The following is a 14,943-nucleotide window of genomic DNA, read 5'->3' as shown; positions in this document are numbered from 1 at the left end:
AGCACAGATATGGACACAACACAGATATGGACACAACACATATATGGACACAACACAGATATGGACACAACACAGATATGGACACAACACAGATATGGACACAAAACAGATATGGACACAACACAGATATGGACACAACACATATATGGACACAACACAGATATGGACACAACACAGATATGGACAGAGCACAGATATGGACACAACACAGATATGGACACAACACAGATATGGACACAGCACATATATGGACACAACACAGATATGGACACAGCACATATATGGACAGAACACATATATGGACACAACACAGATATGGACAGAGCACAGATATGGACACAACACAGATATGGACACAACACATATATGGACAGAGCACAGATATGGACACAACACAGATATGGACACAACACAGATATGGACAGAGCACAGATATGGACACAACACAGATATGGACACAAAACAGATATGGACACAACACAGATATGGACACAACACAGATATGGACAGAGCACAGATATGGACACAACACAGATATGGACACAACACAGATATGGACACAGCACAGATATGGACACAACACAGATATGGACACAACACATATATGGACACAACACAGATATGGACACAGCACATATATGGACAGAACACAGATATGGACACAACACATATATGGACACAACACAGATATGGACAGAACACATATATGGACAGAACACATATATGGACAGAACACATATATGGACAGACAGTAAACCTTTATATATAATCATAGACGAACAGAGGAGTTTTGAATAAACAGAATCACCAACACATGGTGTCGAAACAGTCCAATGTAATGTAATCAGATTACATTCCTCTCAGTGTTGTACCTGTATTTACAGTCAGCTGACAGAGTGGATGTAATCAGAATCACTGTTTTTAAAAGGTTCACATAAGCAGGAGCAGATGGTGAATCACTGCAACGCATGAGTTTATTTTAAAGGAACACGTTTACAATCATTTAAACTTTAGATTTAACATGAAAACATTCAACAAAAGCAACAAAAGGATGAAAAAATAAATATGTTTGAATATGTCTGCATCAGATTTAGAATAGATAGGTGCCCAACAGGTGGTCTGTGTGGGACCACATGGATCCAGGTGGTCTGTGTGGGACCACATGGGTCCAACAGGTGGTCTCTGTGGGACCACATGGGTCCAACAGGTGGTCTCTGTGGGTCCACATGGGTCCAACAGGTGGTCTCTGTGGGTCCACATGGGTCCAACAGGTGGTCTCTGTGGGTCCACATGGGTCCAGGTGGTCTGTGTGGGACCACATGGATCCAGGTGGTCTGTGTGGGACCACATGGATCCAGGTGGCCTGTGTGGGACCACATGGGTCCAACAGATGGTCTCTGTGGGACCATATGGGTCCAACAGGTGGTCTCTGTGGGACCATATGGGTCCAACAGGTGGTCTATGTGGGACCACATGGGTCCAACAGGTGGTCTATGTGGGACCACATGGGTCCAACAGGTGGTCTCTGTGGGACCACATGGGTCCAACAGGTGGTCTCTGTGGGACCATATGGGTCCAAGAGGTGGTCTCTGTGGGACCACATGGGTCCAACAGGTGGTCTATGTGGGACCACATGGGTCCAACAGGTGGTCTCTGTGGGACCACATGGGTCCAACAGGTGGTCTCTGTGGGACCATATGGGTCCAACAGGTGGTCTATGTGGGACCACATGGGTCCAACAGGTGGCCTGTGTGGGACCACATGGGTCCAACAGGTGGTCTCTGTGGGACCACATGGGTCCAGGTGGTCTTTGTGGGACCACATGGATCCAGGTGGCCTGTGTGGGACCACATGGGTCCAACAGGTGGTCTGTGTGGGACCACATGGGTCCAACAGGTGGTCTGTGTGGGACCACATGGGTCCAGGTGGTCTGTGTGGGACCACATGGATCCAGGTGGCCTGTGTGGGACCACATGGGTCCAACAGGTGGTCTCTGTGGGTCCACATGGGTCCAACAGGTGGTCTGTGGTCCAAATCCAGCTCCTGGGATGAAATAGTGAAATACAAAAATTACACTGAAAATATGAGTCAAAGTCAAAGTCACATCCAGACCAAACTGATTTAAAGTGGGTCAGAACCAGTCTAAGACCATCAGAAGAACCAGAAACTATGAACAGCAAGAATATTATTTATATTTAAGATAAAAAAAAAAAAAAAAACAGTACAATTACACAAACATGTTTACATTTTAAAAACTATTGAAACAACTGAAAAATCTGAACAAATATGATCCACATCCATAAAACAGAACTAACCTGGGTTTAACTCACCTGGGTTTAACAGGCCTGGTTCATATGGACTAAACTAACCTGGGTTTAACAGGCCTGGTTCAAATGGACTAAACTAACCTGGGTTTAACAGGTCTGGTTTATCTGGACTAAACTAACCTGGGTTTAATAGGCCTGGTTTACATGGACTAAACTAACCTGGGTTTAACAGGTCTGGTTCATATGGACTAAACTAACCTGGGTTTAACAGGCCTGGTTCAAATGGACTAAACTAACCTGGGTTTAATAGGCCTGGTTTACATGGACTAAACTAACCTGGGTTTAACAGGTCTGGTTCATATGGACTAAACTAACCTGGGTTTAACAGGCCTGGTTCAAATGGACTAAACTAACCTGGGTTTAACGGGCCTGGTTTATCTGGACTAAACTAACCTGGGTTTAATAGGCCTGGTTTACATGGACTAAACTAACCTGGGTTTAACGGGCCTGGTTTATCTGGACTAAACTAACCTGGGTTTAACGGGCCTGGTTTATCTGGACTAAACTAACCTGGGTTTAACAGGCCTGGTTTATCTGGACTAAACTAACCTGGGTTTAACGGGCCTGGTTTATCTGGACTAAACTAACCTGGGTTTAACGGGCCTGGTTTATCTGGACTAAACTAACCTGGGTTTAATAGGCCTGGTTTACATGGACTAAACTAACCTGGGTTTAACGGGCCTGGTTTATCTGGACTAAACTAACCTGGGTTTAACGGGCCTGGTTTATCTGGACTAAACTAACCTGGGTTTAACGGACCTGGTTTATCTGGACTAAACTAACCTGGGTTTAATAGTCCTGGTTTACATGGACTAAACTAACCTGGGTTTAACGGGCCTGGTTTATCTGGACTAAACTAACCTGGGTTTAATAGGCCTGGTTTATCTGGACTAAACTAACCTGGGTTTAACGGGCCTGGTTTATCTGGACTAAACTAACCTGGGTTTAATAGGCCTGGTTTACATAGACTAAACTAACCTGGGTTTAACAGGCCTGGTTTATCTGGACTAAACTGACCTGGGTTTAACGGGCCTGGTTTATCTGGACTAAAGTAACCTGGGTTTAACGGGCCTGGTTTATCTGGACTAAACTAACCTGGGTTTAACGGACCTGGTTTATCTGGACTAAACTAACCTGGGTTTAACGGACCTGGTTTACATGGACTAAACTAACCTGGGTTTAATAGTCCTGGTTTACATGGACTAAACTAACCTGGGTTTAACGGGCCTGGTTTATCTGGACTAAAGTAACCTGGGTTTAACGGGCCTGGTTTACATGGACTAAACTAACCTGGGTTTAACAGGCCTGGTTTATCTGGACTAAACTAACCTGGGTTTAACAGGCCTGGTTTATCTGGACTAAACTAACCTGGGTTTAATAGGCCTGGTTTACATGGACTAAATTAACCTGGGTTTAACGGGCCTGGTTTACATGGACTAAACTAACCTGGGTTTAACAGGCCTGGTTTATCTGGACTAAACTAACCTGGGTTTAACAGGCCTGGTTTATCTGGACTAAACTAACCTGGGTTTAACAGGCCTGGTTTATCTGGACTAAACTAACCTGGGTTTAATAGGCCTGGTTTACATGGACTAAACTAACCTGGGTTTAACGGGCCTGGTTTATCTGGACTAAACTAACCTGGGTTTAATAGGTCTGGTTTACATGGACTAAACTAACCTGGGTTTAACGGGCCTGGTTTATGTGGACTAAACTAACCTGGGTTTAACAGGCCTGGTTTATCTGGACTAAACTAACCTGGGTTTAACGGGCCTGGTTTACATGGACTAAACTAACCTGGGTTTAACGGGCCTGGTTTATCTGGACTAAACTAACCTGGGTTTAATAGGTCTGGTTTACATGGACTAAACTAACCTGGGTTTAACGGGCCTGGTTTATGTGGACTAAACTAACCTGGGTTTAACAGGCCTGGTTTATCTGGACTAAACTAACCTGGGTTTAACGGGCCTGGTTTACATGGACTAAACTAACCTGGGTTTAATAGGCCTGGTTTACATGGACTAAACTAACCTGGGTTTAACAGGCCTGGTTTATCTGGACTAAACTAACCTGGGTTTAACGGGCCTGGTTTACATGGACTAAACTAACCTGGGTTTAATAGGCCTGGTTTACATAGTCTTCCTGTTTTCCAGACATGGAGGAGGAGTGGAGGCGGATCTTTGGATGAAGCCCCGCCTCTGGATGAAGCCCCGCCCCCAGTGGGGGCGGTCCTTTGGTGGTCATGGAAAGGAAGTGGATGATCCTCAGAGCGTCTCCAGGACACGGGCCAGAACTCACTGACGTTAATGCTGCAAACCACCACTGCCTCCCCCCAGAACCCACTCGAACCACCAGAACCCACTAGAACCCCCAAGAACACTCAGAACCCACCAAACCCCCGAGAAACCACCAGAACCCACAAGAACCCCCAGAAGCCTCCAAGAACCTACACTGTCCCCAGTCCTGTCCCCAATCCTTTCCCCAGTCCAGTCCAGGTCCTGTCCAGGTTTTGTCTGTCTCCTTCATTAATGCTCAGTGTGTCTCCTCTTTCTTCCAGTTAGTCAGAAAAAAAACGATGTCTTGCTTTAAAATCTAAATAATAATGGTGTCAGATGAATGAATAAACAGTATTTTGTTGACATGTTTGTCTGTTCTTTTGTATTTGTTCTGAAAAACCATGAACCCACAAAGACCCCAAACCCACCTGTGTGTCAGTTCACAAATGAACGGTTCCACTGATCCTTTATTCAACGATTCATCAACATTTATGCTAACATTAGCCTTAACTGGATTTAGCCGTTTTCACTGTAAATCATGTAATTTCCAATATTCAGTTTAGTAGATGTTCATTAAAGCTCAGATGAAAGCTGATGGTTCTTTTTTTGTCGCGTGTTTTGGGCCCTCGAGCGAACAGAGGGGCGGAGCTGTCGACCGATCCCCACCTGGTGGTGAGTTGGATCCACTGGTGAAGGAGGAAACCGGACAGACTGGGCATGCTCAGACGTGTCATGAACGTCTGGAAGAGCCTGATGTCAGCACGGTCTTCAACTCCCACCTCCAGGAGAGCTCCTCCCAGATCCCAGAGCTCCTCCCATATTCCAGAGCTCCTCCCAGATCCCACAGCTCCTCCCAGATCCCACAGCTCCTCCCATATTCCAGAGCTCCTCCCAGATCCCACAGCTCCTCCCAGATCCCACAGCTCCTCCCAGATCCCACAGCTCCTCCCATATTCCAGAGCTCCTCCCAGATCCCACAGCTCCTCCCAGATCCCACAGCTCCTCCCAGATCCAGGGGAGGCTGGAGACATTGAGTCCCTGTGGACCATGTTCTCCACCTCCATTGTCGAAGCGGCTGCTCGGAGCTGTGGTCCAGGGTCTCCGGTGCCTGTCGTGGCGGTGATCCCCGAACCCGGTGGTGGACCCCGGAAGTAAGGGACACCGTCAGGCTGAAGGAGGAGTCTGATGGAACCTGGTTGACTTGTGGGACTCCAGAGTCAGCTGATGGGTACCGGCAGGACAGGGGTACCACAGCCTGAGCCGTGGTGGAGGCAAAAACTGGGGTCTGGGTGGAGTTTGGGGAGGCCATGGAGGAGGACTATCGGTCGGCCTCGAGGAAATTCTGTCAAACCGTCCGACGCCTCAGGAGGTGAAGCAGTGCACCACCAACACTGTTTACAGAGGAAGTGGGAGGAGCTGACCTCCACTGGGGGTGTGGTCAGATGATGGAAGGAATACTGGGAGGATCTGCTCAGTCCCACTGTCATGTCTGCCATGGAGGAAGCAGAGGCTGAGGTCTCAGAGGTGGACTGGTCCAGGTCTCAGAGGTGGACTAGTCCAGGTCTCAGAGGTGGACTGGTCCAGGTCTCAGAGGTGGACTGGTCCAGGTCTCAGAGGTGGACTGGTCCAGGTCTCAGAGGTGGACTGGTCCAGGTCCCAGAGGTGGACTGGTCCAGGTCCCAGGTGGTTGGACAGAGCACTGGGGGTGGAGGAGGTCCACCCTGAGTCCCTTCAGTCTGGATGTGCAGGACTGTCCTGGTGGACTCGTCTCTGTAACATGGCGTGGCAGTCGGGGACAGTCCCTCTGGACTGGCAGACCGGGGTGGTGGTCCCCCTTTTTAAGAAGGGGGACCGGAGGATGTGCTCCACCCACAGGGGGGTCCCACTCCTCAGCCTCCAGAGGAAAGTCTATTCCAGGTCCTGGAGAGGAGGATCCGACCCATAGTCCAACCTCAGATCCAGGAGGAACAATGTGGTTTTCATCCTAGTAGTGGAACACTGGACCAGGTCTACACTGTCCATCAGGTGCTCCAGGGTTCATGGGAGTTCGTCCAACCGGTCCACATGTTTTTTATGGATCTGGAGAAGGCGTCGGACCGTGTCCCTTGTGGTATCCTGTGGGGGGTGCTTCAGGAGTATGGGGTCCAGGGCCCCTTGCTAAGGCCAGTCCGGTCCTTGTATGACTGAAGCAGGACTCTGGTTCACAGTCAGTCAGACCTGGTCCAGGTGCATGTGGGACTCCGTCAGGGCTGCCCTTTGGCACCGGTTCTGTTCATATTTTTATGGACAGAATTTCTAGGTGCAGCCAGGGGCCGGAGGGGGTCCGGTTTGGGCCGGAGGGGGTCCGGTTTGGGCCGAAGGGGGTCCGGTTTGGGCCGGAGGGGGTCCGGTTTGGGCCGAAGGGGGTCTGGTTTGGGGACCACAGGTGGTCTGCCCTCTTTGAGTCGGTGGAGAGTCTTTGGTCCAAGTGGAGGAGTTCCAGTATCTGGGTCTGGTTCACAGTGAGGAAGGATGGAGGTTCAGATTGACAGGTGGGTGGGTGGAGGTTCAGATTGACAGGTGGGTGGGTGGAGGTTCAGACTGACAGGTGGGTGGGTGGAGGTTCAGACTGACAGGTGGGTGGGTGGAGGTTCAGATTGACAGGTGGGTGGGTGCTGCAGTGCTTGTATGGGTCTGTTGTGGTTCAGAAGGAGCTGAGCCCAAAGGAGAAGCTCTGGATTTACCCTCAGTCTACGTTCAGACCCTCACCTGGGGTCATGAGCTGTGGGTCAGGACCCAAAGGACCAGATCCAGGACCCAAAAGACCAGACCCAGGACCCAAAGGACCAGATCCAGGACCCAAAGGACCAGATCCAGGACCCAAAGGACCAGATCCAGGACCCAAAGGACCAGACCCAGGACCCAAAGGACCAGATCTAGGACCCAAAGGACCAGATCCAGGATACAAGCGGTCTAAATGAGTTTCCTCCGTAGGGTGGGTGGGTCCACCCTTAGGGATAGGGGGAGGAGCTCAGTCATGTGGGAGGAGCTCAGAGTAGAACCACTGCTCCTCCACATCCAGAGGAACCAGATGAGGTGGATCAGACATCTGGTTCAGATCCTCCTGGACTCCTCCCTGGGGAGGTGTTCTGGACATGTCCCACCAGGAGGAGGAGTCTGAGGAGAGGGAGGAGTCTGAGGAGAGGGAGGAGTCTGAGGAGAGGGAAGTCTGGGTGTCCCTGCTTAGACTGTGACCCGGATAAGAGGAAGAGGATGAATGGATGTTCTTCTATAAAAACAGATCCAAGTGAATACAGGGTCTGTTTCAGTCCAGTCTGTCCTGAACTGAACACAAACCCAGTGTGTTTGATCCAACTGCAGGAGTTTGACTGGAGTCACTGTTATAGAAGATGACAGTGTTTCCACGGTAACTACAGAGCCTCTGAACGTCCAAATATGGTCATATCTGATGACCATAAAAAGATGAAGAACTGTATTTGACACCAATTATTGACATGGATTGACAAGATTAAACAGTTTAGATCAGTAGAAGGTTTAAGTTAAAGGTGGACGTTTGGGTCTTTAAGGGTTACTGACTGGTCCCTTAAGTGGACTCATAAACCTGTATGTGTTAAAGGATCACTGTAGTCGTCTTAAATGTTCAGGTTGGTTTGTATTGATTGTGTTGGTGAAAGCGCTTCAGAACAAACAGGTCCAGTGTTTGAAAATACAAGTGAAATGAAACCACACGTAAACACAGAAACAGAAGTGTACAAAAAACAGCAGAAACAGGAGGAACTTAAAGGCGTCATCAGTGAACAGAACCCAAAGGGAGTGTCCGAGTGTCCCACATGAACGCTGACGCTCCGACTGTTGAACCAGTGGATCCATTCAACTGCAGATTCATCCAACTGTTGAACACATTTATACAGTATATATGTAGGTAAAGAATATAAATAACATTAAAACACATTCTGGTAAAAAAAAAAAAAAAACAACTTTCAAAGCTACGTATTTATGCACAGGAGTTGAACATGGGTGTGTCTTCTCTTCCATGGGCGTGTCTTTTCCTCCATGGGCGTGTCTTTTCTTCCATGGGCGTGTCTTTCTTCCATGGGCGTGTCTTCTCTTCCATGGGTGTGTCTTTTCTTCCATGGGTGTGTCTTTTCTTCCATGGGCGTGTCTTTCTTCCATGGACGTGTCTTTCATCCATGGGCGTGTCTTTCTTCCATGGGCGTGTCTTCTCTTCCATGGGTGTGTCTTTCTTCCATGGGCGTGTCTTTCTTCCATGGGCGTGTCTTCTTCCATGGGCGTGTCTTTCTTCCATGGGCGTGTCTTCTCTTCCATGGGTGTGTCTTTTCTTCCATGGGTGGGTCTTCTCTTCCATGGGTGTGTCTTTTCTTCCATGGGCGTGTCTTTTCTTCCATGGGCGTGTCTTTTCTCGTGCACATACAGTGGTGGAACCTCCGAGGCAGAAGGATTTTACGAAGAACTGACTTTACGAAGAACTGAGAACAAAAGCAGCAGAAAAACTACAACTAAAAACACAAAAACCCGCCCACTGACACACCCACTGACACACCCACTGACCGTCCCTTTACAGGTAATGATACAACATGATGGAGAAACAGGAGGAACTGTGTGTATATGTGTGTATATGTGTGTATGTATATGTGTATATGTGTGTGTATATGTTTGTGTGTATATGTGTGTATATGTGTGTGTATATGTTTGTGTGTATATGTGTGTATATGTGTGTGTGTGATGCGTTGTGGGTTCCTGCAGCCTCTTCAACTCCACTCATTTCTTTTTCTCAGATTAAACAGCAGTTTGGCTCCACCCACTCAGACTTCTTTTAAACATTTCCACATCACACATGTTGTGGATCAGCAGGACACCATCTGGAACACAGCGGTACTTCACTGGGGTTCAGCAGGGGGCGTTTGGGACACAGACCAGTTCTGGTCTTTACAGTTTCCTTCAGGATATGGAACCAAACTGTTCACATTAAATCCAAATGGGACAGCGTTTCAGCAGGACACCAGTTCAGAACCTTGGACAGCTCTGGACTGCAGCTCCCACACTGACCTGTTGGAACAGCTGGAGGAACACACACGGAACAGGACAGTTCCATAGTTCTGGACCCCCCCCACACACGGAACAGGACAGTTCCATAGTTCTGGACCCCCCCCACAACAGAACAGGACAGTTCCATATTCTGGACCCCCCCCCACACACGGAACAGGACAGTTCCATAGTTCTGGACCCCCCCCCACACACGGAACAGGACAGTTCCATAGTTCTGGACCCCCCCCACACACGGAACAGGACAGTTCCATAGTTCTGGACCCCCCCCCACACAGAACAGGACAGTTCCATAGTTCTGGACCCCCCACACACACACTACGGAACAGGACAGTTCCATAGGTTCTGGACCCCCCACACACACACACGGAACAGGACAGTTCCATAGTTCTGGACCCCCCCCCACACAGAACAGGACAGTTCCATAGTTCTGGACCCCCCCCACACAGAACAGGACAGTTCCATAGTTCTGGACCCCCCCCCCCCACAGAACAGGACAGTTCCATAGTTCTGGACCCCCCCCACTCAGAACAGGACAGTTCCATAGTTCTGGACCCCCCCCCACTCAGAACAGGACAGTTCCATAGTTCTGGACCCCCCCAACACACACACACGGAACAGGACAGTTCCATAGTTCTGGACCCCCCCCACACACACGGAACAGGACAGTTCCATAGTTCTGGACCCCCCCCCCACACACACACGGAACAGGACAGTTCCATAGTTCTGGACCCCCCCAACACACACACACGGAACAGGACAGTTCCATAGTTCTGGACCCCCCCCACACACACGGAACAGGACAGTTCCATAGTTCTGGACCCCCCCCACACACACGGAACAGGACAGTTCCATAGTTCTGGACCCCCCCCCCCCCCACACAGAACAGGAAAATATGGAGTGTCAGTCAGCAGTGGTTATCAGAGGGAGTGTGGGGAAACAGAATCTACTGACAGGAGCCATTCCTGACAGTTTGGAAAGCACAGATGATTTTAAATATACACACACACACACACACACACACACACACACACACACCAGACTCTCCTGGCAGCAGCAGTTAAGGGAATCACTGTCAGCTGGTTGACACCAAATGTTCCACCACTCCAATCATGGAAAGACCATGTACGAGAACTTTACAGAATGGAGGACAGAACTGATCATTTAAGGCTCCAGAGAGAAACCCCTAAGGCAGTGGTTTTCAACCTTGGGGTCTGGACCCCATGTGGGGTCACCTGAAATTTCTAGTAATTGGCAAAAATTTAAATAAAAATGTACTAATAAATAATATATGGTGAGTTGAGAGATAATCCCAACCCACAGCAGACAAACTGTGCTTCTGTTTGTGTCACATGTTCACTGTGGTCAGTTTCAGATGCTGCAGCTCTTTCAGAATTCATAGTTTCAGTTCTAGTTTGTTCAGTATTAATTGTCCTCCTTGTAAATCCCAGCTGGACTGACTGGACAGATCCTGACCTTTAACCTACACCTGGATTTACTGCCTCTGTCCACAATAATATACATTATACAGACTAAATGTCCACAGTAACAGACATTATATAGACTAAATGTCCACAGTAACAGACATTATACAGACTAAATGTCCACAATAACAGACATTATACAGACTAAATGTCCACAATAACAGACATTATACAGACTAAATGTCCACAATAACAGACATTATACAGACTAAATGTCCACAATAACAGACATTATACAGACTAAATGTCCTCTGACATTAACCTTTATTTACAACATAGTAGAGCAAACTGTTACATGATCAAAAACAAATTAATTTTAACAAAAAAAAGTCTGTGTTTTGAATGTCTGGGGTCACCAGAAATTTGTGTTAAAATGGGGTCAGGAGTAAAAAAAGGTTGGAAACCACTGTCATAAGGAGATGTCTTCGTCCAGTCTTTCTTCAGTCTTTGTCCTGTCTTTCTTCAGCCTTTGTCCTCTCTTTCTCCAGTCTTCATCATGTCTTTCTCCTGTCCTCGTCTTGCCTTAGTCCTGCCTTTGTCCTTCTTTCTCCAGTCTTCGTCCTTCTTTCTCCAGTCTTCGTCCTTCTTTCTCCAGTCTTCGTCCTGTCTTTCTCCAGTCTTCGTCCTGTCTTTCTCCAGTCTTCGTCCTTCTTTCTCCAGTCTTCGTCCTTCTTTCTCCAGTCTTCGTCCTTCTTTCTCCAGTCTTCGTCCTTCTTTCTCCAGTCTTCGTCCTGTCTTTCTCCAGTCTTCGTCCTGTTTTTCTCTAGTCTTCGCCCTGTCTTTCTCCAGTCTTCGTCCTGTCTTTCTCCAGTCTTCGTCCTTCTTTCTCCAGTCTTCGCCCTGTCTTTCTCCAGTCTTCGTCCTGTTTTTCTCTAGTCTTCGCCCTGCCTTCATCCTGTCTTTCTCCAGTCTTCGTCCTGCCTTCATCCTGTCTTTCTCCAGTCTTCGTCCTTCTTTCTCCAGTCTTCGTCCTGTCTTTCTCCAGTCTTCGTCCTGTTTTTCTCTAGTCTTCCCCTGTCTTTCTCCAATCTTCGTCCTTCTTTCTCCAGTCTTCGTGCTGTCTTTCTCCAGTCTTCGTCCTGTCTTTCTCCAGTCTTCGTCCTGTTTTCTCTAGTCTTCGTCCTTCTTTCTCCAGTCTTCGTCCTTCTTTCTCCAGTCTTCGTCCTTCTTTCTCCAGTCTTCGTCCTGTTTTTCTCTAGTCTTCCCCCTGTCTTTCTCCAATCTTCGTCCTTCTTTCTCCAGTCTTCGTGCTGTCTTTCTCCAGTCTTCGTCCTGTCTTTCTCCAGTCTTCGTCCTGTTTTTCTCTAGTCTTCGTCCTTCTTCTCCAGTCTTCGTCCTTCTTTCTCCAGTCTTCGCCCTGTCTTTCTCCAGTCTTCGTCCTGTCTTTCTCCAGTCTTCGTCCTGTTTTTCTCTAGTCTTCGCCCTGTCTTTCTCCAGTCTTCGTCCTGTCTTTCTCCAGTCTTCGTCCTGTTTTTCTCTAGTCTTCGCCGTCTTTCTCCAGTCTTCGCCCTGTCTTTCTCCAGTCTTCGTCCAGTCTTTCTCCAGTCTTCGTCCTGTCTTTCTCCAGTCTTCGTCCAGTCTTTCTCCAGTCTTCGTCCTGTCTTTCTCCAGTCTTCGCCCTGTCTTTCTCCAGTCTTCGTCCAGTCTTTCTCCAGTCTTCGTCCTGTCTTTCTCCTGTCTTCGTCCAGTCTTTCTCCAGTCTTCGTCCTGTCTTTCTCCAGTCTTCGCCCTGTCTTTCTCCAGTCTTCGTCCAGTCTTTCTCCAGTCTTCGTCCTGTCTTTCTCCAGTCTTCGCCCTGCCTTCGTCCCATCTTCGTCCTGTCTTCGCCCTGTCTTTCTCCAGTCTTCGTCCTGTCTTTCTCCTGTCTTCGTCCTGTCTTTCTCCAGTCTTCGCCCTGTCTTTCTCCAGTCTTCGTCCAGTCTTTCTCCAGTCTTCGCCCTGTCTTTCTCCAGTCTTTGTCCAGTCTTTCTCCTGTCTTTCTCCAGTCTTTGCCCTGTCTTTCTCCAGTCTTCGTCCAGTCTTTCTCCAGTCTTCGTCCTGTCTTTCTCCAGTCTTCGTCCAGTCTTTCTCCAGTCTTCGTCCTGTCTTTCTCCTGTCTTCGTCCAGTCTTCATCCTGTCTTTCTCCTGCCTTCGTCCTGGTTTGTCTCCACTGTCGTTATGACTCAGTGTGATGTGGACCTGCGTTGTGTCCACCAGACTCTAATGTGTTGCAGGTTCAATACCCGCTGCAGCTGATTGGATTAGAGCCGGGGCCTGGACATTTGTCCTAATCAGACATCTCCGAGTAGGTGAGTTAACGACAGACAATTAGTTTGAGTGGACAGAAGACAAATGTGTGTGGGATATGTGGATTGACACCAGGGAGCGTCCACTGAACCAGCCCACATGGAGGACACCACGAAGACAGCAGGGACGTTAGGGTGGTCCAACAGTCCTGGTCAAAAACACAGTTTCATATCAGCTCCATTGGAACCCTGCATTAGGTTTATTCATTCAAAAGATGATTTAGGGAAAAACTTGGAAGAAAAAGGAGATGTTTTAGAGGTTGCACAAGTTGCTGGAAGTTTCCTGGAAATGGACTAATTGTTTATTTTCAGCATAGCCGAGCTGACCTATAAGAGAAGCAGCTGATGGTGGACACCATGATGTTAAATGCAGGTTCTTTGGTTCCTCTAAAGCGTTGGGATGTCCTTAATCCATCAGATTGTGAAGGGAAGCAGATCAGGGCTTTTGTCTCCACCAGCACCATGCGTTTGTTTGAACCTTTGGATCTGCCACAAACATTCTGAACAGTTCCTCCAGTAGACTGGGCTGATGATGCAGACTTTCAGAAGGAGGAGAAAACTGGGCATTCCACTAAAGAGTTCAATGATGTCACTGACAGAGGGGCGGAGCTTATTCCAGACTTCAACTGAAGCCGAACAACAAATGCAGATCACAGACAGTACTGGCAACAAGTTGTCAAAGAACACAGGAACATTTTTGGTCATTTCAATAAACCAACAGTGGTTGTTGGACTTTCTAAGGAACATTTTTATGAGTGTCAGTTTGATTTGGAGAATAAAATGACAGATTCTTCTAATCTGCCTTATTCATTTGGACAGTTCTGTTAGAGTATACAGAGACATCTGCACCTGTCTGGGACACCTCTGAATATTCATGAATTTACATCAAATTTGGACTGAAGTAATTTGGCCACATATGGAACCAAATGCAGGGTTCAAATCCAGAGAATCTGAAAACACATTTTTCGAACCACCCTAACGAACATCCCATACACATGGAGGACACTGTTAAGACAGCAGGGACGTCCCACACAGACGTTTAAAGGACCAATGAAAACCCCCATTTGAAGACGTTTAATCCAGGACGTGAATGTCAGGGATTCAAACCAGGACTGATGCACTGTGTGTCCATCAGTCTGTCCATCAGTCTGTGTCCATCAGTCTGTCCATCAGTCTGTGGACTCGTTGAATTGGTGTTTCTGTTCTAACAGGCTCTGGGATCCAAAAGTATAAGGACTGATGTCAGAATCTGTCAGATGAACTGATGTGTCTTTTTCAGTCCTGGTGTTTGGGTCCATACCTGATACTGATCCCATATGGCTGTTGGTTTCAGATGCTCTGAGCCTCCCCTGGTGTTTATGTGAGTTTAGACTAAAGCAGCCAATTCATGTCAATTTAAAGCTGCGGCAGACTTTTGTGAATGTTTCCTCAGATCTGTCTATCTTCAGTCTTTCCTCAGATCTGTCCATCCTCAGTCTTTCCTCAGTTCTGTCCATCCTCAGTCTT

At 47.9% G+C, this 14,943-nt stretch overlaps 1 protein-coding gene across 1 annotated transcript; it reads right to left on the bottom strand.

The window, feature by feature from the left end:
* Positions 1-11,823: 11,823 nt before the first annotated feature.
* On the bottom strand, positions 11,824-13,260 carry LOC115416462 (RNA-binding protein 25-like; the record flags this gene model as incomplete). The annotated part of the gene is made up of 1 exon (XM_030130235.1): positions 11,824-13,260. A coding segment is annotated over one exon (999 nt), but the record flags the coding sequence as incomplete, so codon positions are not given.
* Between the last annotated feature and the right edge of the window lie 1,683 nt (positions 13,261-14,943).

The sequence above is a fragment of the Sphaeramia orbicularis genome, unplaced genomic scaffold (assembly GCF_902148855.1).
Source record: "Sphaeramia orbicularis unplaced genomic scaffold, fSphaOr1.1, whole genome shotgun sequence".
Taxonomy (NCBI): domain Eukaryota; kingdom Metazoa; phylum Chordata; class Actinopteri; order Kurtiformes; family Apogonidae; genus Sphaeramia; species Sphaeramia orbicularis.
This window is presented reverse-complemented; position numbering and strand designations above follow the sequence as displayed.